The sequence below is a fragment of the Girardinichthys multiradiatus genome, chromosome 10 (genome assembly GCF_021462225.1).
Source record: "Girardinichthys multiradiatus isolate DD_20200921_A chromosome 10, DD_fGirMul_XY1, whole genome shotgun sequence".
NCBI lineage: Eukaryota > Metazoa > Chordata > Actinopteri > Cyprinodontiformes > Goodeidae > Girardinichthys > Girardinichthys multiradiatus.
Genome location: NC_061803.1, coordinates 16,698,416 through 16,726,090, shown reverse-complemented (window position 1 = coordinate 16,726,090; position 27,675 = coordinate 16,698,416). Strand labels below are relative to the sequence as shown.

The 27,675-nt window shown below is 38.2% G+C and overlaps 2 protein-coding genes across 3 annotated transcripts in view; both read left to right on the top strand.

Moving 5' to 3' along the window:
• The window catches only part of ttyh2 (tweety family member 2), a 105,954-nt gene extending 87,504 nt beyond the window's left edge, over positions 1-18,450 (top strand). The window contains exons 7-15 of one of the 2 annotated variants that reach the window (XM_047377819.1): positions 119-188; positions 288-343; positions 6,502-6,594; positions 6,691-6,783; positions 7,646-7,788; positions 8,971-9,156; positions 9,257-9,335; positions 14,727-14,753; positions 16,132-18,450. In XM_047377819.1, coding sequence (XP_047233775.1) covers positions 119-188; positions 288-343; positions 6,502-6,594; positions 6,691-6,783; positions 7,646-7,788; positions 8,971-9,156; positions 9,257-9,335; positions 14,727-14,753; positions 16,132-16,212 — 828 coding nt within the window. In that variant the 3' untranslated portion in view covers positions 16,213-18,450. The remainder of the gene's footprint in view (positions 1-118; positions 189-287; positions 344-6,501; positions 6,595-6,690; positions 6,784-7,645; positions 7,789-8,970; positions 9,157-9,256; positions 9,336-14,726; positions 14,754-16,131) is intronic. The other variant, XM_047377820.1, reaches the window with a different exon arrangement.
• A 3,409-nt stretch (positions 18,451-21,859) lies between these two features.
• The window catches only part of kif19 (kinesin family member 19), a 65,336-nt gene continuing 59,520 nt past the window's right edge, over positions 21,860-27,675 (top strand). The window contains exons 1-2 of the mRNA XM_047376172.1: positions 21,860-22,554; positions 24,725-24,805. Coding sequence (XP_047232128.1) covers positions 22,483-22,554; positions 24,725-24,805 — 153 coding nt within the window. The 5' untranslated portion in view covers positions 21,860-22,482. The remainder of the gene's footprint in view (positions 22,555-24,724; positions 24,806-27,675) is intronic.

Below are 27,675 nucleotides of genomic sequence, written 5' to 3'. Positions count from 1 at the left end.
ATTTGACAGCACTGGTTTATTTCTGTTGTAAGCGGTTCTTCAGAAACTAATATTTGTAAGCAAATTATCACAAAAGATATTCCTTGCTTTAAAGGTGTGGCTTTGTTTCCTTTTTCAGGGCACAAGTGATTTCTGTGTGTCACCTGACAAGTACGTCATGAGTCAGACAAAGGGGATCATCACTGCAGGTGAGCCTCTGTGTAAATAAAAGAATAAGTATATAGTAAAAAACCGAATTGTAACCTGGTTGTGTTTGCCATGATAACAAATGTTCATGTTTTTTACAGATATCGTCCACTACTACCTTTACTGCAATCAGACTCTCTCCAACCCTTTCCAGCAGGTAGGAGATATGCTACAATACAGAGCTAAATACAAATTGACTAGAGTACTTTGTTTCAATGAAGCATCTTGAGCAGATCCAGCCTAAATCTGCAGATTTTGTTTGAAAATACCTTCATGTTTTTTTTACCCAAACAGAATAAATTCTTATGTACGCAATCATGAAAACAGTACACGTCATGTTTTAACAGAATGGAGAACCGCCCTTAGCATCAATAACTCTCAGTAGACTCTTACACCTGATGGAGTAATCTTTGCCCAATCCTCTGTACAACAACACTTTAGATCAATTTGCAAACATTTGTTTCTGCACAGCTGTGTTGTGGTCCTGATTCAATCACGTTCACATCTGGACTTTGACTTGACCATTTCAGCACCTTAATTTGTTTGGGACCATTGGTTATCTGGTTAATGGCTACTGGACATATGGCCTCATATTTAACTTTAGAGCACTTTGGGATACTGAGGAGATGGTTTTTGACCCATGTTGCAAAACAAGCCAAAATCATTACCACTGTGTATGACAGTTGGTTTGACGTGTTAGTGCTGATGTGTTGTGTTTAGTTTTCAGCATCCCTTCTTTAGTCACAACTGGGCATTGTTCTAGAAGTATTCTATTCATTCAGGTGCAATTTTTGAACACAAACTTGTGCTGCCATATTCTTTTTAGAAAGGAGAAGCGTTTTCTGGGCAGTGATTTCAAAATAGCCAATCATATTCACTCTCAGGCCAGTCGAGTCTATGATGGAGCGAGGCAGTTTTTCTGAGAATTTCAGGATCTAAACTTGGAAATAATTTGTTGGGGTGTATCCTCCTAGAAAGACTGCTAAAAGTTTTCCACTTCAAAAAGGAGATTCATCGGTCAGTATTATTACAACCAGAGCTATATAATCAAGTAATAACTTAAACAGAACCCAAAGTAGGTTATAAGATCTCAAAAAGCAACACATCACATCGTAATCTGAAAAGAAAAATCTGATAAGAAAGTCACTTTAAGACTTTTGAGACTATTATCCACAAATCATGAAACAGTGATGAACCCAGGAGGGTGGATCCCCTAAACTTACTCCAAGGGCATGGTTACAAATTGTCCATGAGGTGACAAAAGAACCCAGAGCAACATCTAAAGCCCTGAAGACCTCACTAGCTTCAGTTAGGTCAAAATTCCTGATTTCAAATAAAGAAAGAGACTGGGCAAAAAAGGCACCCATGCCAACCACTGCTGACCAAAAATAACACAAAGGCTCAACTCACATTTCCCATAAACATCTTGATGACATTTTGTAAAAAATAATCAAAAAGGTAAACCTTGTTAGCAGATGTGTGTCCCGTTACATCTAGCGTAACACTAATACAGCATTTCAGATGAAGAACATCATACCAAAAGTCAGACATTGGGTCATGATATTGAGGGATTTGTTTCGTCTTGGGGTTTTCCTCTGATCATGGTTGTTTTCCAGGTGGTGCTTTAGTTCATTTCTCAGGTTAATTTCTTCATAATTCTTGTATTCTGTCCATGATGCATTTTAGTTTATGTTCGGTAAGATTTTCCCTTGGTTAGATTGTGACCTTGGACTTTTATTTTGTTCCAGCCATGTTTTGTTGTCAGTCTCTGCCTCTGCTTCATCTGGTCCACCTCAGTTTCTCTGTTTTCACCTGTGTCTTGCCCTTCATATACACTGCTGTTCTTTTTACTCCTTTTGCATACAAATTGTTTTACTAATGACGTTAAAGACAGTTATCACAACTGCATGACACCAGTTGTTTCTGCAAAGGGCAGCATAATCAGTTAATTGGTTTAGGGGGCAGGTACACTTTCACATAGGGCCTGGTTGGTTTGGATATATAAATGAACTCATTTAAAAATTGTTTTTGTAATAACTGAAGATACCTCAGAGATTAAAAAATGAGTTTGATTTGAAACATTTAAGTATGGAAGAAAAGGCAAGAAGAAATCTGTTAAGGTTTTTATGGCACTGCAAGTTATATAATAAATAATATACAGGTCCTTCTCCAAAAATTAGCATATTGTGATAAAGTTCATTATTTTCTATAATGTAATGATGAAAATTTAACATTCATATATTTTAGATTCATTGCACACTAACTGAAATATTTCAGGTCTTTTATTGTCTTAATACGGATGATTTTGGCATACAGCTCATGAAAACCCAAAATTCCTATCTCACAAAATTAGCATATTTCATCCGACCAATAAAAGAAAAGTGTTTTTAATACAAAAAACGTCAACCTTCAAATAATCATGTACAGTTATGCACTCAATACTTGGTCGGGAATCCTTTTGCAGAAATGACTGCTTCAATGCGGCGTGGCATGGAGGCAATCAGCCTGTGGCACTGCTGAGGTCTTATGGAGGCCCAGGATGCTTCGATAGCGGCCTTTAGCTCATCCAGAGTGTTGGGTCTTGAGTCTCTCAACGTTCTCTTCACAATATCCCACAGATTCTCTATGGGGTTCAGGTCAGGAGAGTTGGCAGGCCAATTGAGCAAAGTGATACCATGGTCAGTAAACCATTTACCAGTGGTTTTGGCACTGTGAGCAGGTGCCAGGTCGTGCTGAAAAATGAAATCTTCATCTCCATAAAGCTTTTCAGCAGATGGAAGCATGAAGTGCTCCAAAATCTCCTGATAGCTAGCTGCATTGACCTTGCCCTTGATAAAACACAGTGGACCAACACCAGCAGCTTCTCCCCAGTCTTCCTCCAGACTCTGGCACCTTGATTTCCGAATGACATGCAGAATTTGCTTTCATCCGAAAAAAGTACTTTGGACCACTGAGCAACAGTCCAGTGCTGCTTCTCTGTAGCCCAGGACTGGGGAATGCGGCACCTGTAGCCCATTTCCTGCACACGCCTGTGCACGGTGGCTCTGGGTGTTTCTACTCCAGACTCAGTCCACTGGTTCCGCAGGTCCCCCAAGGTCTGGAATCGGCCCTTCTCCACAATCTTCCTCAGGGTCCGGTCACCTCTTCTCATTGTGCAGCGTTTTCTGCCACACTTTTTCCTTCCCACAGACTTCCCACTGAGGTGCCTTGATACAGCACTCTGGGAACAGCCTATTTGTTCAGAAATTTCTTTCTGTGTCTTACCCTCTTGCTTGAGGGTGTCAATAGTGGCCTTCTGGACAGCAGTCAGGTGGGCAGTCTTACCCATGATTGGGGTTTGGAGTGATGAACCAGGCTGGGAGTTTTAAAGGCCTCAGGAATCTTTTGCAGGTGTTTAGAGTTAACTCGTTGATTCAGATGATTAGGTTCATAGCTCGTTTAGAGACCCTTTTAATGATATGCTAATTTTGTGAGATAGGAATTTTGGGTTTTCATGAGCTATATGCCAAAATCATCCGTATTAAGACAATAAAAGACCTGAAATATTTCAGTTAGTGTGCAATGAATCTAAAATATATGAATGTTAAATTTTCATCATGACATTATGGAAAATAATGAACTTTATCACAATATGCTAATTTTTTGAGAAGGACCTGTATATTCCAAGCAATTTATTACACCATGAAAACTGGCTATACTCAAACAAATGTCCTGGTTCTTTTAAAATAAAATGTCTACATACCCATTCAGTTGTAATTCTTGTAGTTCTTTACTCACTACGGACCTCATTTCTTTGCCCCTCAAGCCTCATCTTTGTCAGCCTCTTTTTTCCTGTCCCATCCTGTCTGCCTGAGTCATGTCCCAGCCTCTACATCCAGACATCCATCTCTTTCTAGTAGATTGTCCCTCTTTCTGCTTCTCTTTCTTGTTTGCCAAAGCATGCCTAAGTGACACAAAGCAGCCAAAAAAATGACTATAAAATTGCTTATTTGAAGAAACAATTTGATGGAGTAGAATCAGGATTCTGAGTACATCACTTAACTTACTGAGCCTGTTTCTGCAAACTCTGGCCCAACATAGCTCCGAGCTTATTATGTGGCTCTTGACATGTCCCTCAGAGTAGCAGCGGAGGGCAGACAAGCATCCCTTGCCTGGTAAACAAGCTCCCTTCTCTGCCACACACATCACAACCAGGCATAATGCTCATAAGCAAACTGGCTGCAGATTGGCCAAAACACAAGCATTCCCTGTTTTGTATTGGGTTTTTTTTTATTTCCCTTTCCCTCTGTATCAATGTCCTGTACTTCCAGCAAGACGTACAATGCATCTATTCATTCTAATACATCATTGCTTTGGCCATTGCTCCTGTGCTCATCCTCTCTTTTTATCATACGTTCTTTTTATATTTTTCTCTCACCTCTCCATACTTTCATTATTTTATTTTATTTTTCTCTTCTTCTCCTCAGATGAATTTTATATCAGCTAAATAATAAGACAAATCCATTCTATTATAACTTTCAGCTGGGGCAGATGTACTGCAGACAGTCATGGCAAAAAAGTCAGATCAGACTAAAGCAAAAAGAAAGCTGGGGTAATTGACCACATCTTGTTTCAATTTAAGCTTGTGCCTCAGGGCTACGGGTTTCCAGGCTTCCTGTGTAGGTTGAGTGATTGTCAAGATAATATTTTACTTTAAAGAAAGATTTTATATTATTATTTTTATGGTCATACTTTGATATTTAAATGGGGAGTGAAGGTGTCTTATTTCCGGAAAGATGAAAACTGGAGTTTTGTGCTCAGTGTGGAGGACTGTTCTGCCCCCTGTTGGTAAGACATATATATCCACAAGCCAGCTGTTGAGGCCATCAAATCACCATTTCCACAGGCAATTTACAGTAGTTCAGAGAGCAAATTAGACATTCACAGATGTCAATGGTCAAAACCTTAGTAAACTGAAGCCATATAATCTGCCCAGTGATTTGGTCACCTAATGTATATATAATAAATCATCTCCACTACATGTTCATTGTATGAAGCACACAAGTGATGCCCTCTAGGGTTTTGCAGATTTTTTCATGTTACAACCACAAATTTTAACATATTCTATTGGGGTTTATGTGATAGACTACAACCAAATTCCCTTGAAGTTGGGATGTTGTTTAAAATGTAAATAAAAAACACATATAATTTGCAAATCCTGTTCAACCTACATGCAAACTGTACGTTGAGAAATGTATTTCTCAACGTACAGTTGCAAGGAATTTAGGGATTTCATCATCTACAATTCATCGTATCATCAAAATATTCAGAGAATCTCTGCACATAAGGAGCAAGGCAGAAAACAAACACTGAATGGCCATGACCTTTGATCCCTTTAGGAGGAGCTGTATTAAAAACCAAAATAATTCTGTAATAGATATTATAATGTGGGCTTAGGAACACTTCAGAAAACCATTGTCAGTTAACACAGTTTGGCGCTACATGTGCAAGTTAAAATTCTCACATGAGTGTACCATACTTAATGTTAACCAGTGGTATCTGAAAAGCGGTGTGTTTCTTTATATTTATATATATATATATAGAGAGAGAGAGAGACTGTGCATTGTGCATCTGTGATCAGCAATTTTAGAGTTTGCCTGCAAATTCTCAACAACTAAACTAACTACTAAATTAAACTAGTTTGCTCTGGTAGGTAATATTAGCTTTAGTTGTTGGCTTGATGTAATTGTACATGTTTCTGAGTATGAATATATACTTTTTGTAACAGTTTATTGAAAAAAAACCCAGAATGTTAATTAAATTACTGTACTTTTCCCACTTAAAAAGCCAGTGGATACTTCAAATTAATATGAAGTGTAAATTATTCAAAGCAGCTGAAAGCTAACTAGCCTAGCTTATGGTCCTGGCCTATATTTGATAACAGCTGGGGGAAGTGTAATCAAATAACAAATTAGTTAAATAAAAACTGGGCTTTCCAGTTAATCAAGTATTTTGGCTATGTCATTCTAAAGATAACTGCTAATGACTTAATTGGATGGTACATTTTTAAAAACATTAGCACTTATAGGTTTATAAATTAATGAGCTCATCTACACAAGGAATCCTTGCTATCTTGACTGATTGCTTCAGACAATTTTGCAATTATTGAAGTGCAAACATATTTTACTTTATACAACATGTTATAAATGCTATTCAATAGTGACTGCATTGCAATTATTTCATTTCTAATGTAGCATTCAGACTGTCTGTATGACTGTGCTACACCTCATTTGCATGCCCTTCACTTGCAGTTTAAATTTATTTTATCCTTTGCAGCCTCTGACCATCTTCCAGAGGTCCCTCACCACCATGCAGATCCAGATCCAGGGTCTTCTACAGTTTGCCGTGCCCCTGTTTCCCACAGCTGAGGTACCGTTGTTAAATTGTTTGAGCTGTTTTATCAGAGGACCGCTCCGATTTAAATAATTGCTGTGGTATTTTCAACAACATTGTCTCTCCACACAGAGGGATTTACTGGGTATCCAGCATTTGCTCAACTCCTCCGAGGCAAGCCTGCACCAGCTAACAGCTCTGCTGGACTGCAGGGGGCTCAACAAGGTTTGTTCACCACCGCCTAATTGGAATCACAGTATTACAAAGTAGGCCAGCTTAGAAATAAGGGGCCAAACAAGATTTGAGAAAGAAAGTACACCTGGAACAGAGCAGATATAGACAAAACAAAAATATGAGAGAAAAGGTGATGTTCGCTAAACTTTTTAAAGTGACTTTAGTTATATTTTGTTTTTATTGAAAAATGTGGTGCAGGACTACAACACAGTGTACACCATTGGCGGATGCTGGTCTTTCAAGGAGGGGAAGCTCAATTTCAAGATCGCTGATTCACTCATTTCGCTGTCAATTAAAAAGGAATTCAGCCTCAGACAGATCATCAAATCATCATGCAGAAGCTGAGCGTCCGGGACAGCCATGGCCAGCCCAATGCCCCATAGACCCCCAGAGATGCTGAGCGTCCGATGGGCGGGACAAAACCCAGCATTTTTGCTTCGCTATTGAACTCACTGTTTAAAGCACTGTGAAGCTGTGAGAATGAGTGAGAGGAAAGCAGCGTCGTTACCAGTGATAAGAAGCTGATTCTGAACAAAAGTTGAGCGTGTTGTAGCGCATATTTAGTCAATGACAATGTACACACAACAGTATATATTTGATCATTTATTTTTTGACATTTTAGGGGAAGCTGAGCTTCCCTTGCAGTTTTAGAGCAATCGCCACTGGTGTACACCCATAATGATGAGCTTTATTTTTACTATTTAATGCATTTATATATTTGCCCAGAGGCTGGAAATCACAATGGTTGTGGTTGCTTTTTTTTTGTGAATTCAAACATGTCCACTGGAGTAAGGTTAACAGGGACACTGCTTGTCATTGGCTGATCTTCATACTCTGTATTTGATCTCCTTAGGACTACCTGGATGCAATGGTGGGGGTGTGCTATGATGGCGTGGAGGGTGTGCTATATCTCTGCCTATTCTCAATCCTCGCTGCCTGTGCCTTCACCGTCATGCTGTGTGCCATTCCCAGGGCATTGAGACAAATCGCCAGCAGGTCAGTTTGTTCTCAGGCTCACCTTACTGCCTGAATGCCCCTTGTTTGAACATGCTGCACAAATCTCCATGTGCATTACATACAGCTGCATAACAGTAAATTGGAATATCACTGAAAACATAATTTGTTTCCTCAGCTCAATTAAAAAAGTTATATTTGTGTATTAGATTATATTATCACATACTGAGCGATGCTTATTTTTGATTTACATTAATGGCTCAAAGCTAATGGAAACTAAAATTTTGATTCACACCCTTGGCAGATTTCGGTTTAAAATAAGTCTTTAATTTCACCATCATGTTTCTTTTGACTGGAAGTCATATTAACGTTTTGGAGTGGCCCTAGCAGAGTCCTGACTTGAGTCTGATATAGAAGCTGTAGAGGTAGCTAAACATTTGGATGATGGCAAGGAGGCCTCAAAGACTTGGAGCTCATCATCAAAAATAAATTGTCAAAATACCAGTACATATACTTTTCTAAATTTGTATAGGTTTGACATTGTTTCATTATCTTTTGAGAGACACTTGTAACATTTCCTATCAGAAACAAGTTCTTGGTTGAATGACCATGGTTTAAAATCTAAATCTGTCACAGTTATGAATTATTTTGGGCTAAATGATAAAATTTTGCCTTCCACTGAACATACTGTTAATTTGCATGAGTGCAACAATTGAAACAAGCATGGATGCAATGACTTTTTTGTGTCTAAACCTCCTTATGGTGGGTGTCATTGACGCTCAGCTGAACAACTACCAAGTGAGCACTCTTCCCCATGATTGTGTGGACCATAACTTAACGTTGCTGTCATTAAAATCATTTTTATTGGTCTTGTGTAACATTTTAATTTCCTGCGAACTGACTTCTGGGTTTTCATCAGTTGTAAGCAACAAGTATCATAATGAAATGAAATAAAAGCTTCAAATGTACCAGTGTGTGTAAAGAACCTATATGTTGTATGAGTTTTATTTTTGAATTGAAGTGCTGAAATAAATTAACTTTATGACATTATTCCAATTGTTTTAGATGCACCTGTACTGTACCGTTAGAGCAGACTCATGCATATTTGTGAACATTTTGGTTTTTGGTCAAATAGGAAGATGTTTTACAGCAAATGCAAATTCTGTTATTGAGTGGAAGGTTTGTTTCTCTGTTGTTGTTGTTGTTTTGTCTCTTCATGTGTAGAGAGCGAGATTACGATGACATAGACGAGGAGGATCCGTTCAATCCACGGGCCAGGAGGATAGGCTCTCAGAACCCCAACCACGCTAACCTACACAGCTTCTGCAGCTACAGCAGCAGCATGGGCAGCCAGAACAGCCTGCATCCACCTGCACCGACTGTCTCCAATCACCCCATGTCTGAGTACATGTGAGTGGTAAAAGGCTAAATAAAAAGCTTATTTGTTGCAGGAATGGGCTTCCTTTGTCATTTTAGTTGCTTTATTCAACTTTTCTTTGTTGTTTTGTAGGAACCAGACAGCTCTTTTTGGTGGAAATCCACGGTATGAGAACGTTCCTTTGATAGGACGAGGCTCCCCACCCCCCTCGGTGTGTTGGGTCCCAGAGACCAATTTTTTTATTAATGTTATTCCCCTCAAAGCCTTACTATGTAGCCTTTAAAGCAGCAAATTTACTTAGTGGTTCAGATAACCTACTTTGTAAAAGTACCCTTCAAAACATTGAAATAGGTAACCACATATACTTTAATCTCTTTACTTAATATTTAGTTCCCTCCACACTTATTTTATCCTTGGAAAACAAGCCTTAAATTAAATGAATCATGCAGCTGCAAAAATCATTGGAAAAATCCATAATATGGTACATTTTATAAGTCAAATCACACATGAAGATATAAATTTCTATTTTTTCCTTTTTTATACAAAATCACTGGTGCTATAGGGCCCTCTTAACATAAGGACAACCATTTGTCCTCTCAAGTAACATTTCCCTAAATCTATAAAATGTTAATCAGTCCACATAATTATAAGTATGCTTCAAGTATGTTTAAAGAGTAATATATTAAAATTCTACTTATTTAGAACAACTCAATATCATGTAGCATTTTACTGTAAGTATATTGCATTAAAATGACCAAAAAAAGAAGGCAAATTATGTCATGAATGTTGATGTACAAAGAATCACCAAAAACGGATGAGATACATCAACTTGTTGAAAGAAATTTTAATTATTGATAGTTAACCAGTACTTGTAGGTGCCAAGAGATACGGTGACATTATGGTTTTCAATAACTCTGGGAAATGAGATTCATCCTGAGTTCTCCAAACATACCACTGTATGGGTAATCGTCCAGCATTGTGGCTTGTATGTAATGGAAATAGGCCCTTTTTTCCTTTCACATTTATACTTTAGAGAAACAGAAAGTCATGGATTACTGTTTCTAATTTCCTGATTTCTGATCAAAGTAAAAAGTTTTAATTTAAAAAAAATTGTTAATTTAATTTATTTCATTGGAAATAAATATTTTTGTTGTTGTTAGTGTTATTGTAGTATTTTTGTGAGATCATGCTACCGGTATTAAAAGAAGAGATTAAACCAAGGCTTTTTTTTCATCTTTACTAGGAGGGGGTAAATAAGTTTGGAGGGTGAAAACTTAAATTGGCTCTGAAAAGTCTAGACACTAATGCAGAAATGTCAGGCCTTTGTAATGGAAAAACCTAGAAATCACACCTAGATAAATCATGTCAGAACTTTTTCTACCTTTATTATGATTTATACCTGTACAACCCATTTGGAAAATCAACAAGAATCTTTAAAGGACAAACAAAATGTAAAAATAAGACCCCAAACTCAAATAAGTGTGAACACCTTTAAATTAATATTTTGTGGAATCACCTTTTGACTTTATTACAACACTTAGTCTTTTTGTGGGTAGGAGTGTATCAGCTTGGCAGTATTTTTATTTTGCAATAGTATTCCAGATCTGTTGAGTTGTGCACAGCCGTCGTCAGAGCATCCAACAGATTGTGTAATCTGATTCATGACTGAGTTCTGGCTGGACATCCCATAGGTCACATCTTCTTCAGGTGAAGCCATTCCTTTGTTGGACTGGATGTATGCTTTGGGTCATTGTTGTGGTGAAAGATGAAGCTTCTAATTTTCTTCTGCTCTCTGTTAGAAGCCAGAAGGTTTTGTGCCAACACTGCCTGGTATTTGGAACTGTTCATTTAATTTCTTCCAAACTGGCTAAGGCCTTAGTTAGAGTTGAAGAAAAACAGCCCGAAACCTTGATGTAGTGTAAATAGCCAGGTGTGGATGTTTTTCTTCATAAAAACCCTTTCATTTTGCCCTAGATCAGACATATGAAGAATGCATGAGATTGTTTCACTTCTACTACTCAGCCAGTGTTTGGCTGAGGTTTCTGCAGTTCTTTTGGTATTGTTTTGGACCTTTTGGTAGTGTCCCTGACCAGTATCCCTCTCATGTTTTCATTAATTTTGGAAGAAAATCCTGTTCTTCCTTCACTGTGTTTCCTGGTATATCAGATAGATAGATAGATAGATAGATAGATAGATAGATAGATAGATAGATAGATAGATAGATAGATAGATAGATAGATAGATAGATAGATAGATAGATAGATAGATAGATAGATAGATAGATAGATAGATAGATAGATAGATAGATAGATAGATAGATAGATAGATAGATAGATAGATAGATAGATAGATAGATAGATAGATGGATGGATGGATGGATGGATGGATAGATAGATAGATAGATAGATAGATAGATAGATAGATAGATAGATAGATAGATAGATAGATAGATAGATAGATAGATAGATAGATAGATAGATAGATAGATAGATAGATAGATAAATAGATAGATAGATAGATAGATAGATAGATAGATAGATAGATAGATAGATAGATAGATAGATAGATAGATAGATAGATAGATAGATAGATAGATAGATAGATAGATGATAGATAGATAGATAGATAGATAGATAGATAGATAGATAGATAGATAGATAGATAGATAGATAGATGGATAGATTGATAGATAGATAGATAGATAGATAGATAGATAGATAGATAGATAGATAGATAGATAGATAGATAGATAGATAGATAGATAGATAGATAGATGGATAGATTGATAGATAGATAGATAGATAGATAGATAGATAGATAGATAGATAGATAGATAGATAGATAGATAGATAGATAGATAGATAGATAGATAGATAGATAGATAGATAGATAGATAGATAGATAGATAGATAGATAGATAGATAGATAGATAGATAATGTGTAATCAAAGAAGAACAAAGTAAATGTGCAAAAACTCGTACTCGTACTCGTACTCGTTGTCTTCCGCTTTATCCGGGACCGGGTCGCAGGGGCAGCAGACTCAGCAGAGACGCCCAGACGTCCCTCTCCCCACACACCTCTTCCAGCTCCTCCGGTGTGCAAAAACAAATAGTAAAAATTTAATAAAATAAAATAAAATTACTTATGTACAGTAGAAAAAAGTGGAGGGGGCTGTGCTAAACTGACAATTATTGCAGGTATTTACAAATACAGAGGTTATTGCACTAGTTATTATGCGATAGAATTGAACAGTCTGACAGTGGTGGGGATGAAGGACCTGCAGTAGCGCTCCTTCCTGCACTGAGGGTGTCTCAGTCGGCCACTGAAAGGAGCTGCTCAACTCCTCTACAGTCTGTCGCAGTGGATGAGAGGTTATGTCCATGATGGATGTGAGCTTGGCTAACATCCTCCTCTCACCCTCCACCTCCACAGAGTCAAGTGGGGAGCCCAGAACAGAGCTGGTCCTCCTAACCAGCTTGTTCAGTATCTTCCTGTCCCGCTCTGTGCTGCCTGAGGCCCAGCAGACGACAGTGTAGAGGATGGCAGAGGCCACCACAGTGTCATAAAAAGTCCTGAGCAAAAGCCTACACACTCCAAAGGACCTGAGTCTCCTCAGAAGTGACTCTGGCCCTTTTTTGTTGGTGTTATGGGACCAGTCCAGTTTATTGTTGAGGTGAACACCCAGGTACTTAAATCTGACAACTGTCTCAATGTCTTCCCCCTGGATATTCACAGGTGAGTGATGTGGTGTCCTTCTTCTGAAGTCTATCGCAGTCTCCTTCATCTTACTGGTGTTCAAGCACAGGTCGTGCGCTCACACCAGTCCACAAAGTCCATGATGACCAACCGGTATTCTAGCTCATTCCCCACACAGCTCACAATGGCCGAGTTGTCAGGGAACGTCTTGAGATGACAGCTGTCCTTGTTGTAGGTGAAGTCCGCAGTGCAAAGTGTTAAAAGAAATGGTGACGGGACAGTACCCTGCGGGGCCCCAGTGCTGCAGACTACCACCTTTGACTCACAGCTGTGAAGTCTCATGTACTGTGGCCGGTCAGTGAGGTAATTAATGGTCGAGGCAGTAAGGTGTCCATCCACTCCCACATCCTCCAGCTTCCCCCACAGCAGCTCCGATCTGATGGTGTTGAAAGAGCTGGAGATGTCAAAGAACATAACTCTCACAGCGCTCCCAGCGGTGTCTAGGTGAGTGAGCGCCCACTGCAGCAGGTAGATGACAGCATTCTCTACTACGATATTGGGCATGTCGGCAAACAGCAGCAGATCCCAGGTGGGGCTCACGACAGTGTGGAGGTGGGTGAGGATGAGCCTCTCCATGGTCTTCATCGGGTAAGAGGTCAAGGCGACTGGTCTGGTCTGTAGTGGGCCAATTCCATGGCATGCGTTGTTGTAGGAACCAGAACCACAGAAGAGGTCATCCACAGGGACTGGGACTGATGCCGTCTGGTTCTGCAGCTTTCCTCTTTTTCAGCCTCCTCAGCTCTTTCCTCACCTTGCCTGATGTGAGGGAGAGGGGGGAGTGAAGGGGACTGGTGTGGGGCGCAGAGGGGGGCTGGTGCTGTAGACCGTATGAGATTTGGAAGCTCTTTGCAGACCACAGCTTTTTCTGTATAATGTGACAGAGAAAAGTGTTCAGCTAAACTTTATTTCAAATTAATCAGTCTCTTTACATGATGGTAGGTACATTTCAATTTTGAAGTTATAAGGTGTGCACACATATGAAACTTTGTTTTTTATTTTCTATTTTTTTCACTTTAAAGATTTTTAAGTTTTAATTGAGGTGTACAGGTTATATGTCAAATTAAAGGTGGAAGAAAGTTCTGAAATTATTTAGCAAATTGTTTTTCATTTCTCACAAACCTGGCAGTTTAACAGCAGCATGTAGACTTTTTACATCCACTGTAATTATATTTAGTGAGATACATGGCCTTTCAGTCATCAGTTTTGCTGACTTAGTTAATATTCAGTGTGGACACACCACCATTTAACCTCTCTCAGGACCCTTTCTCAAGAGAAAATGGCACAGGTCTTTATTCTTTAACTGTTGTATCTTAACATTTTCCCCTTCGCACACACCGTTGGGCTAGTTTTTTCCTGTTACTGTACATCAAAGGGATAAAAATAGAAATGTTTTGAATTAAAGTTTCATTAGGCACAGCCTCTTTAAAAATTTCCCGAAGCCAGGTATAGTTGGATGGAATCATAAATGCATGTTAGATTGACTTCTATTTAAAATAAATACATTTTAATGCTACTTTAGTGTGTTAAAATATTCCAAAAAGATACTGCAAGCAATACCGCATTTTATGGAGAGAAGATGTTTTTTTTTACTTCATCCTGATCTTGTTCGTCTAACAAGACATCAAATAGAATATGTAATGTTATGCTTAATTATTTGTATCCTAATTAACACCAGCAAAAAATACACATTTTGCCCCATGACTATAAATGTGCAGCATCATGCAGTCGTCTTCAGCTAACTGCTTCTTACATGTATTTTCTTATGCGTTTGTTTGTCACATGTGTGTGTTTGTGTGTTTGTATTTTTCATTTCTATATTCCCTCTTTCTTTTATCAACTTTTGGAGATATACTCTCAGCCGTATAGAAATCCAGTAAGTCTTTTTTTACTTCTCCTCAGGATTAACTCCATCCTGCTTCCTCTGTTGTGCAATATCTCCACCTCTGTGTCACTCCATATCACTTTGGTTCCCTGTGCAGTTTTTCCCGTTTTGGCATGGGTTTCACCCTCACTACTTCTTGTCCTCATTCCGGATGACTTCTCGTTTCACATACATGGTTATGTCTCCCCCTGGTGTTTGCAGGATGGTAGCTCCCACTGTGCATGCAATCTTGGTACAGTTACTACAATCTAAAATTTGTGCTGAGCAAGCAGGCCTCGTAGGCAGGTGCATCTCAACAAATCAAAAATATTGGCCAGAAGTTTATTTATTTCAATAATTCCATTAACAAATTCATGCAGATTCATTACAGTGATGTGAAATAAATACAATTGGCAATAAACCAAATATTGTACTTTTGGCAGTGTGTTCAGGTGCCACATACTGATGGAAAATGAAATCATCATCTCCATTAAGCTCGTCAGCAGAGAGAACCATGAAGTGATCTAATATTTCCTGGTAGATGGTTGATAAAACACAGTGGACCAACACCAGCAGATGGCATAGCTCCCTAAACCATCACTAATTTGAAACTTGTCACTGTACCTCAAGCAGCTTGGATTATGTGCCTCTTCACTCTTCCTCCTGACTCAGTAGTCTTCTATTCCAAATAAAATGTCTACTTTAATCTGGAAAGATATTTTTTTCTTTCACTCAATTTTCCATTAATATGTTTAGATACACCACTTTGACAACAGGCAGCTTTTTTAACAATTAACTTTTGTTGCTTACCCTTCTAGTTCAGGGTGTCAAATGCCTGCTGAACAACTTTCAAGTTATCAGTTATCACCTTGATTGTGTAGACCATAACATAAATCTATATATGAGTTTTACTTTTTGAATGGAATTACTGAAATAACTTTTTAAAGATGATCAAATTTATAAAGATGCACCTGTAAAAGTGTAAAAAAAATATTTTTAGTTAGCAGAAATACATTTTGTTGGAGGTACTGTAATAGGTATGGCAGTAATGGAATATTCCACTGAAAATGTTATCTTTGCTAACTCTGTGGACTTGAAGTTTCGATCATGTTCCTCTGTTGAGGATAGCAGCTGATATGAACAGTTACTATTAGCTGTATAGAAGAATCAAGGGTTCTGTTCTGTCAGAAAAAAATATATATAACTATTGTGAAACTGATACCGCTGCTGGTCTCTGCAAAGACCTGAGGATTACATAAGATAGGTTTTCAGTGGACCACTTCTGTATGTCCCTTTCCCCCTCTTTTTGTTCCGCTCTGAATGCTCACTCTTCTCTGAGTTTACATGTAAAATATATCCATATATGTCTGTGTTCGTCTTTCCTTCACAGTACTCCCCTACGATGAGGGCTACTTATCTCTCCATGACTGAGGAACAGAGCAGACATTTTGGAAGTGACTTCCAAGCCTAGACTTCTACACATGTGCAAGGAGGGAACCTGCAAAAAAGCAAGAAGCAGCTGTCGGATGCATCATAGCGTATGAACTTTAACATCTCTTCTGTGCAGAACTCCGGCCTATGCGGTTTCAGGCCAATGGAAATAAAACTCTGTAATGTTCTTTGCTGCAGTACCTTGCAAAAGTAATCATACCCCTTGATCTTTTTCAGACTTTGTCACACTACAACCAAAAAATCTGAATATACTTTATTGAGATTTTATGTAATAGACCGACACAAAGCAGTGCCTCATTAGGAAGTGGAGCAAAAATGATACACGATGTTCATATTTTTCACAAATAAAAATATGTAAATTGTGGCATGCACTTGTATTCAGCGTCCTGAGCCGAACACCTTTAACTGCAGTTACAGTTGCACGTCTTTTTGGGTATTTCTCTACCAGCTTTGCACATCTAGAGACTGATATATTTAACTAAAAATTCTTTGCAAAATGGTCAAGCTCAGTCAGATTGCTTGACAAGTGTCTCTGAACATCTATATTCAAGCTTTACCACAGATTCTTAGTTGAGATAATGTCTGGATGTTGTCTAGACCATTCTAATACATGAAAGTGCTATGATCTACTCCATTCCACTGACTGGATATTAAAGGTCATTGTCCTGCTGGAACATGAACCTGTCCCACTCTCAAGTCTTATGTAGACTTTAACAGGTTTTCCTCCAGGTGTGCCCCATCTTTAGCTCCGTTCATCATTCCCACAGCGTGATGCTGCCATTCCCATGTTTCACTGTGGGGTTGGTGAAGTGCAGTGTACGTTTTCTGCCACACAAAGCATTGGCAATTATGTTTTGGTTTCATCTGAGTAAAGCACCCTTTTCTACATATTTTCTGTTTTTCCCCTACAAAGTTAAGAGGAACCTCTTATAGCTTTCGTTGAACAATAGTTTCTTCTTGCCATTCTTCCACAAAGGTCACATTTGTGGAGTTCATAGTAACAGTTGTCCTGCCAACAGATTCTTGAACCTGAGCTGTGGATCTCTGCAACTTCTATAGATTAAAGGGGTGTATTGCCTTTTGCTCCAAGGACTGCTCTTCTTGACCAGCCTGTACGTTAAGGTCGATGGCCTTCTCTTGGTAGGTTTGTAGTTGTGCTATATTCCTTTTAGTTTCTCATGATTGTGGCTTCTCAAGGCAATTGGTTGCACTGGGTTTTATTTAGGGGTAAAGAAGGCTGAATACAACGTTTTATTTTATTTTAGCCAATTTGTTTAATTTTCTTTAGCTTTCATTTAACCATGTATAATTATCCTTTCACTTCACAGTGATGCAGTACATTGTGGTCTATCACATACAATTTTTGGCTGTAACTCAATCAATCGGTATGAATACATTTGCAAGGCACTATATTTAAAGGTCCTAACTGACACCTCTTGCACATTTTTAAAGATCCTGCTCAATATTTCATGACCTGTTCTATAAATGTTTTTCTGTTCACTTGATACCTAGCGGAAAGTTCAGAAACATCCTAAAGGACTGGATGAGATTTCCAAAAAATATTTTTAAGTGAAGATTTTTCTGCTTCCCACTCTGAACTGTGTGTCTGATATCTCACAGCTTATATCCATGTCTTTAAAGGTTAACTCATGAACGCAAAGTCTTCTAAACATATTGTATTATTTCCTGATATGCTACAGAGTTGAAAGTTGTGAAGCACAAACCCAGCACTGACAGCACACTGCAGGAGGTAATGGTAAAGAACTTTTTATTTACATGCTCACACAAGCTTTACATCTCTGAAAAAAGATTACCTTGAGACCTTTGCTTTTGTAAATAATTTGTAAAATAACATCCCATTCTTTTTTATATAGAGTTCTTTTAATTGTGTGCCATTTTTATATATTTTCTCTAGATTTTCATGGCAATGTCAGGATCACCATTTTTTCTATTGTCTATTAGGTCATTAATTTTATTGTGCATATCTAATCCAACCAATACAGATCATAGTCTGGTAAGCTGTGCTGCTCTGGCTAAAATTATTAATAGAATTCTGGGTATTATTTTTCTTTAAATTCACCCATCCAAACAGCAGTTTTATTGACTAATGTTTTGTACGAATTTAATACAGGCAGTGTTGATTAATAGTATTTTTTGTAGCATGTTACACTGTAAAGGCACTGAGAGTGGTGCTTAATTTTGTGTGTCCCAAAACCTAAAATCTAATTGTGAGTCGAATAAACCAGTTTGAGTACAATGAGTGATGAGTCCTTGTTCTAGAAAAGGTTTTTGGATGCTTCCAATTCAAGCATTTTAGCATTAAAAGATACCATGCTTTTAATTTTTTACTTTCTGACATCAAATCAGACTACACTTTTACTATTATAGGTCAGACAAAACTTACCATTTAGAAATATTATTTATCTTTGTATTTATGTTATTATTTCGGCCAAGTTCACATGTCCCTCTTCCATGCCCTCACAACATAATGCTTTCAGCCCCCTACGTTTGGGTGTTAATATCTGTTTTCAATTGAAGATGGTGATGGCTGTGGACAGGAAGGATCCCTTGTAGCTTTGTTCTTGTGTCTGTAATGTTCTTCATTTTATGAAGCATCCTTCTTTGTACAGTCATCTCCAGAGTCTCCAGAACAGTTCCCAGAACAGAGCCAGTCTACGTTATCAGCTTGTTGAGCTTTATTAAGTCACTGACTGTGATGGTGCCCCCCAAACAGATGATGGCAAAAGAGAATGTATTCTCCCAAGCAGACTTACAAAAGATCTGCAGCATCATTCTGCAAATGCTGAAGGACCTATGTTCCTCAAGACATACAGTCTACTCTGTCCCTTCTTGGGACGGCTTCACTATGTGTCCCAGTCAAGTCTGTTTACCAGGTGAACACTGAGTTACTAATACTCCTCCACCATCTCCACTTCTTCTCCCATGATGAAAAGAGTCTTTGACCTATTCCTGTTTCACCTAAAATCCACAATCATCTAATTTCTCTTGTTCACATTCAAAATGAGATGATTGTTTTCACACCATGCCACAAAGCGGTCCACCAGCTCCCTGTACTCAGCTTCCTGACCATCTCTGATACATCTGGAAACTGCGGAGTCATCCATGTATTTCTGCAGGTGACAGCCCTCTGTCTTGCTCTGGAAGTCTGGGGTTTACAGAGTGACAGGGAATGGTGAGAGAGCCTTCCCCAGTGGTGCCCCTGTGCCATCGGCACAGGGGCACCACTGGGGACCACCATTCAGTTTCACCTTTCAGTTTCACAAACTGTGGCATGTTTCTCAGGTAGTCATTGATCCAGACAATTGTTGAGGCCTCCGCCTTTGTCTTCTGGAGTTTATGACAAAACAAATCTGGATTAATTGTTTTAAAAACACTGGAAAAATCAAAGAACACGATCTTCACAGTGCTTTGTACAGATGTCAGTGGGTTTGGTGAAGCAGGTGTATGATGGTGTCTTCAAAGCCAGCTCCATGGCAGTAAACAAACTCCAGGGGCTCTTCAAAGGTTCTTGTTTGCCTGTTTATGTCTAGATACAAGAAAAAAAACAAGACGTCTTCCACTGTACTCTAAACTTCTCCTGGAGTCAGGGTAACGTTGTATAGGTACTGCAGAATCCCAGATAGCTCGGCCGCACAGCCCTTTAGAACTCTGAGGCTAACACAATCTGGACCTGCAGCCTTGTTATGATTTAGTTTCTACATCTGCCTCTTCATGTGTCTGAGTATGCTCTCCAGAATGATTTGACTAAGTAATGTTTTAGTCTGATTCTTACATATTTTTAGTTGAATTTGCAGCTTGCGTTAGGTTGAATCTAAGCTGCAATGTGTATTCTCTTCCATCCAGCAGATGTCAGCATAATGTTGCAAAAGTATTACTGGACAGGTTCCATTAATCTTGCCTGGTGTGGAACCCTCCTGTTAGTACAGCACAATAGAAGTCCAGAAACAGTTGGATGTTGGATAAAAGTACACGTTTTCATCAAGTGGCATTTTGTTTTTGTTTTACTGGTTGATTAACAATCTAATTCTAAATTAATCAGTTCAACGTGTTTCGGATATTATGCCATTATATCACAATGTCATACTATAGTTTATGGAGATAAATATGAGAAAACAATTGGGTGACTACGGCTCAGTCAAAAGAGTAATTGTCTTACAATTGGAAAGTTGTGGGTTTGATACCAACTTTCCCCACATGCTGCTGTGACCCTGGGGAATACACTTAGCCCCAAGTTGCCTACCGATCTGTGTGTAATATCAAATGAGAGTGGGTTTGTGAAAGACACTCTCATTAAAGTAAAAGTACTTTGAGTGGTCAGTAAATTAGTAAATCCATGTAACTACTACTACAATAGCTACAATAACACTTATTACGGAATCATGAACACTGTGAGGCCTGCAGTGCTGTAGATGTTCTGTGCTCTTTTATGACATCCTGGATAACTTGTTGATGCACTCTTGGAGAAGTTTTGGTAGGCTGGAACCTTCTCTAAAGGTTCACAACTGTTCCATGTGTTATCCTTCTGTGAATGATGGCTCTCACTGTAATTCACTGGAGTCCCAAAGCATTATAAATAGCTTTGTAGCCCTTTCCAGACTAATAAATGTCAGTGCCTTTGTTTATTATCTGTTTCTGTCCTTCTAGAGATCAGAATTTGAATCAGAATAATGTGTTTCTTTCTTTCATTGAGAGAACTTCCATTTTCCAAGCAGGTTCATTTAGCTCGTTTCTTTATTGCTGTAGCTATTGCAGGGGTTTGCAACCTTTATAATTCAAAGAGCCATTTTTGCCCTTGATATAGCTAAATAAAATTTGCCTAGAGCCACAAAAGGTACATGTCCCTCTATAAAACAATGACACACACACACACACACACACACACACACATATATATATATATATGAATATCTACAATAGAAAACGTATTGATTTTTAAATTACCACTTTTTCATTTGTATTTTTAGATTTTAAAAGGAAAACTTCTCATTTACAAAAGGAGAATATTTCATATTTTTCTGTGAAATGTGAACATTTACAATATATATATATATATATAAAAGTAGTTTGACCTAATGATATAAAATGATATACAAATGGTATGAAAAAGTCATAGAAAATGACTTTTACTGCACTATTACTCCATTCTGGTGTGAAAACTCTCTGCAAATCTTGAATGAAAACATATTGACAAGCATATTAAACTAGCATTGGTTCTTTGTAGGGATTAAGGGTAACTGTGAAGGGTCCAAAGAGCCACTTTTGGTTCTGGAGCAATGGGTTAGAGAAAATGAGGCAAACAAATGTCGTTAATCAGATAATTTATGATTTAACACTCGTGGCAATTATATTTTCTCACAGGGTTAGGTGTTTCTTAATGAATGAAATCATCTTTTAAAACTGCATTATGTGTTTACTCAACTTGTCTTTGTAAAATTTTGTGATGTGAAGCATTTCACTATGACAAAAAAACCCCCAAAAAAACAACAAACGATAAAAACTAAAAATCTTTAAGGGACAAACGCTTTGTCACAATTATGAGGCAACATCTGTTAATTATGACTTTTTTTTTTCTTTCGCCTTTTACATTCCATCCATAAATCTCCTCCTCATTATAATTATGACATGTGGTATAATGATTATGAGACAAATGGGCTAAAAAAAGAAAAAATGAATAACTGTTTACTTTCATCTGAGTAAAATATCAGACGGTTTTATTTTACCATCGGAAGTGTGTTACTATTGTTTACAGTAGCCGTAGCTGCCTTGATAACGCCAGCGCTGCAGGTCTCCAGGGACAACACGCACGTACGCAAAAGAAACAAACGCGCACAGACAGAAAGAAACCCAGAAGCAGCAGCAGGCAGACAGCGGAGAGGAGGTAATGTAGCAGGTGGAAGTGCTGCAATCGTTACCTGACTCATACTTCTTCTATTCGATAGGAGGGAGATGCATTTCCCTCCCCTGTTTCCAAGCTGCTGCGCAGAAATCCGAAATTTAGGAGGAGCGGAAAAGGAGCGGAGCGTCGACTTACTTTGACGAACACAGCGAAGGATAGAGCGCCTGTTATTGCAAAAAGTAACGACCAAGCATTGTTAGGTTGGGTGTTACGCATGTAAAAAAGTGTGGGGAGAAAGTTTGGGATAATTAGCCAGCAGAAGCTATTAGTCACCGAGTCTCTAAGCGTGTGGTGCTGGTGGGTGTTAGGGGAGGGTGGCATACAGGTGCCCACACCGCAGAGCGAGATGGTCCAGTGCTCCGTCCGGTGTTAATGCTGTTATCTTCACCTGGACCTGAAGCGAACATGAAGGACGCGGGGGAATCAAAGGACCACCAACTAACTGTGAGTTTAAAAACGATGTCAGATACTTCATATATATATATATATATATATATATATATATATATATATATATATATATATATATATATATATATATATATATATATATATATATATACATGTGTGTGTGTGTTCATAATAAACCTGAAAGCAATGTATGTGTCCTGTTTTATTGACATCTTTAATAATTTTAGTGTAGTTTTTGTTGTACTGATATGTTGAGTGATGTACATAAAAGGATAATATTAGACATGAATCTGAATATTAAAACAAATTATTAATGTACAGAATCATTAAACCAGTACAGGGATTTGCGAAAGTAGTTATGCCATTCGAACTCCATATTTAACTCAATTCCATATTTTGTCAGCTTAGAACCACAAACTGAAATGTTTTCTTTTGTAAATTCTGCAAAGTGTGGCATGCATTTCTATTCTACCTTCCTGAATCAAAATCCAAAATTGCAATTTTATCAAAATCAAATTGCAAGTCTTTCATAGACTACCATTTTGATTTATGTATGTGCTTTGACAGGACCCAAACTTTGTTATTATAGTTTGATCTAAACCATCCCACTGTAGCTCTGGCTGTAAATTTTGGGTTGTCCTGCTGTAAGGTAAACCTCTGCCCCAGTATATACTCTTTTGCAGCCTCTTACAGGTGTTCTCCCAGGAGTGTCCTGTATTTAGCTCCATCTATCTCTCAATCAACTCTAACCATTTTCTGCTAGAAAAGAATTCTCACATCATGATGCTGCCACCACCATGCATTTTCTATTGTGGGAATGTGTATTCAAAGTTATGCACATTGTTAGTTGTGATCCACATGTAGGCGCTTTACATGTAGACCAAAACGTTCCGTTTTGGTCTCTTTTGGCTGGAGTACCATCTTCATGTTTACTGTGTCCCCTAGATGTAGATAATATTAAATAGGATTTATTATGGTTTTCTCTTTTTCTTTTTCCTGCCTATCTTCCATAGAGTGAAAACCATCAGTTGTGTCTACAGATATTCTTACCTATTTTCTTGCCTATCGGCTGCTTCTATGATTAAGGCTCTTTTTGCCTGGCCTGTTAGTTTAGGTGGACGGCTTGGCTTAACTTTGTGCCATCCCCTTTCCATTTTCAGATGATTGATTGAACAGTTCTCCATTGGATGTGTATGGGAAAATTGTTTTAAAGCCTAACCCTGCTTTAAACTTCCCTCACTTGTATGATTTGTTCCTTGGCCTTCATTCTAATTTAGACTCTATTTAGTAATCCAATTACTTCTAAAGGCAAAATGTTGCAATTGATTTTATTTTGGGGTATCAGAGTCAAGAAGAGTGAATGCACAACACATTTTTTTAGATTTTGGTAAGAATTTCCTTCTATTTTACAATTTTCCACTTTATATGTTGGCTTTTTACATAAAACTCCAATAGTTGACATTGAGGTTTGTGGTTGTAATATGACAAGCACAAACAGGAACAAACAATTTACATTACAGACAACGAAAGTAAGACACATATGGCTGCTGTGTATTTTTTGATTTTTCCCCTATTGTTTTTCATTATATCTCCCAATGGCTTCTGCTGTTGCTATTATTTCTCCAATTTCCACTTACTCTGCCTGCACTGTGTTCTGCAGTGCACGCCTGAATTATTGAGGTGACTGTTTCAGCTGCCTGGTCTCTCTTGTCCAGCATGTAATATAGCTTCCACATTGTGCCAATGGAGAAAGGGCCATAGTGTTACCATCTGGTGCCTTGGTCAATCTGAGATAGATCAGCCTTACTGGCATTATTATAAGACACCTTACTGCACAAATGAAGCACATTTTTTACCCTGAGATCATGAGTCGATGTCTGTTAACTATCAACTCAGATTATGTAGTATTATTTAGTGCATATATTATGTTGAAGGAAATATCCCAGATAAAATCCAGGTGAAATATTGTTTCTATTTTTCACAAAGCTCCTTTAGAAAGACTGAAAAATGTCTACCTGCTTCACTTTCCTTTCCTTTTTAATGTTTAAACAAACAAGAGTTAACATGACATTAAATGCTAAAACTGAACTGATAAATAGACAAAATTACTATTTTGGACTATGCTTTTATTCAATTCTCAGCAACTTTAACATGTAATTTAAGATTTGCACATAGTCTTGTCTTTTTCCATGGTTTGCTGTAGGTTGCCTTGAGGATTCGACCCCTAAGTGATGCAGAGAAGGAAGAGGGGGCTACCATTGTGGCCCACAGAGTGGACGACCAGGTGAGATGACGAACATTTACTCTTATCTCTTTGAGCTCATGTGACTGATGGGGTTGGTGTGCATTTGTGTAGGAGAAAGCTCTTTTCTTTGTTTCCCCCTCATCCCTCCTGCCTGTCACAAGCCGGCAGAGATAAGGTATCTGCAGGGACTCCGCTAAAGCCAGGCAGCTCTTTTTTAAAGTTGTTTGTAAAGCTAAAATATCATATTTAATTTGTAAGTGAATGCAGACCTGAGAGTGACCTTTCAAGCAACCTGAGAAAAAAATTATTTTCCATAAACAAGTATCTGAATATGTTGGGTTAATTTATATTGGCAGCAGCAGGGCTGTGGAGTACTTCTAATATTGAGCATCTCTGTGGTTGACTGTTTGACTTTCATAAATAAAAACTGAAAGGAACAGCTAGGGCAGCAATAAGTGAGGTCATTTTGTTATGATTCAAATATAACCAAAAACAAACATACACTTAAATATTAATTTTTATTTACTTAATTATCATTCTTGTCAAAACACAGCTCAAATATTTTCCACCATATAATAAAGGTTGCAATTTCCTTTTTTTTTTTTTTTGTGGAAACTTCTGTTGCACAATTAATTTTCTCCTTTAAACCAAAGAAGTAAAAAAATAGTCAGTCACTAATAAAATAAAAGCCAGGTTCTTATGAAAGTTGATTGATACATCAGACTCCAGAGGAGAATAATCTAACAGCCTTGCACTTTTTTCTTTCCTCCAAAACGATCTAAGGTGGATCTGTTCAGTTCAGTTCAGTTCAGTTCAGTTTTATTTATATAGCGCCAATTCACAACACATGTCGTCTCAAGGCATTTCACAACAGTCAGGTACATACATTCCAATTAATCCTAACCATTGAACAGTGCAGTCAGAGTTAGTTATTTATTCAAATTGGATAAAAAGTTTTTCTATCTAAGGAAACCCAGCAGATTGCATCCAGTCAGTGACTTGCAGCATTCACTCCTCCTGGATGAGCATGTAGAGACAGTGGACAGTCACTGGCGTTGACTTTCCAGCAATCCTTCATACTGAGCATGCATGTAGCGACAGTGGAGAGGAAAAACTCCCTTTTAACAGGAAGAAACCTCCAGCAGAACCAGGCTCAGTGTGAGCGGCCATCTGCCACGACCGACTGGGGGTTTGAGAGAACAGAGCAGAGACACAAAAAGAACAAAGAAGCACTAATCCAGGAGTACTTTCTATGGGAAGGAAAAGTAAGTGTTAATGGATGTAGCTCCTTTAGTCGTTTCACCTAGAAAGAAAGAACAGATAAACTTTGAGCCAGTTTTCAAGGTTAGAGTCTGAAAGAGAGCACATATAATTAGTTACAGTAAAAGCTCAGTCAATTTCCATGTCTAGGAGAGAGAAAGGGTTAAACACTGAAAGACAGGGCCATGTGGATCATCGATAGAGGGTGAGCATTAAGTTGTTGCCAGCAGAAGCTCGGACGATTCCCCTCTCCAGAAAGGTGTCACAGGCAGACACAGAGCCAGGCCAGGTGTAGCTTCTAGGAAGAGAATAGAGAGAACAAGGTTAAAAGCTGAAATAACAGCAAACAATGCAAAATTGGAGAGTAGTGTGAGAATGTAGCGAAGAGGGTGAAAGTGGTCATTATGTCCTCCAGCAGCCTAAGCCTATAGCAGCATAACTACACAGATAGTTTCAGTTCAGATTATTTAGTTAAGCGGCGCTTATTTACAACAATGTCATCTCAAGGAACCCCACAAAGGGTCCCACTGATGGTCATTGTTATACTAAAAACCACAAGGATTGGGATACCTCTCTCTGTCAGACTGATTATAACCATTGGAAAAGAGAAGGGGTCGTACAGGTAGCAGAAATGGAGGGTGTGTTTGCACCTCAACCATAACTGAGCTGGTTTAGGCTAAACCTGACTCCCCCTTACTCCCCCTTACTCCAACCAACAGGGAGGGAAGAAGACGGAGGTAAAAAATAAGGAAGATAGCTCAGAATAAACTAAGCCACTCTAATTATAAGCTTTATCAAAAAGCAAAGTTTTAAGCCTAGCCTTAAGGCAGACAGGGTGTCTGCCTCACGGACTAAAACTGGGAGCTGGTTCCACAGGAGAGGAGCCTGATAACTAAAGGATCTGCCTCCCATTCTACTTCTAGAGACTCTAGGAACCACCAGTAAACCTGCAGTCTGAGAACGAAGTGCTCTGTTAGGAACATATGGAACAATCAGAGCTCTGATGTATAATGGAGCTAGATCATTAAGGGCTTTATATGTGAGGAGGAGAATTTTAAATTCTATTCTGGATTTAACAGGAAGCCAATGAAGGGAAGCTAAAATAGGAGAAATATTATCTCTCTTTTTACCAGTTAAAGTTTATCTGTCGAGCATATATTTAATGCAACAAATATAAAACCTACAAGTTTAAGAAAAAAAAATTATAAATACAGATAATTAAAAAAGCTCTGTCTCTATTTGCTCCTTCTCCAGTCATACCCCCTTTTTGTACCCAAACATTGTCATTTGACCTCTTTCTGCTTCCTTTTTATCACCATTTACTTAAGTCGTTGCTTTTAAGTTTATGTTTGTCTCTTGATAGTTAGGTAATAAACAATGATGGCAATCAGAAAAATGTGATCAAATTTGATTGCTTGTTACACTTTACTTGGGTCACAAACAAACAACAATACACATAGAGTGCCATTTAATAAAAAGAAAGGAATCTCATGTATGATTTAAATTAACTATACATTATTATATAAAGATTATGCATTACAACAAATTTCCATTGATTGGCTTTATTTTCACTGATTCTGGTTCTGATCTTTGTTTGAGCCAGCTGACTCTTGTAAAAGGTGATGGATTAAAGAACTGAGATACCTGCA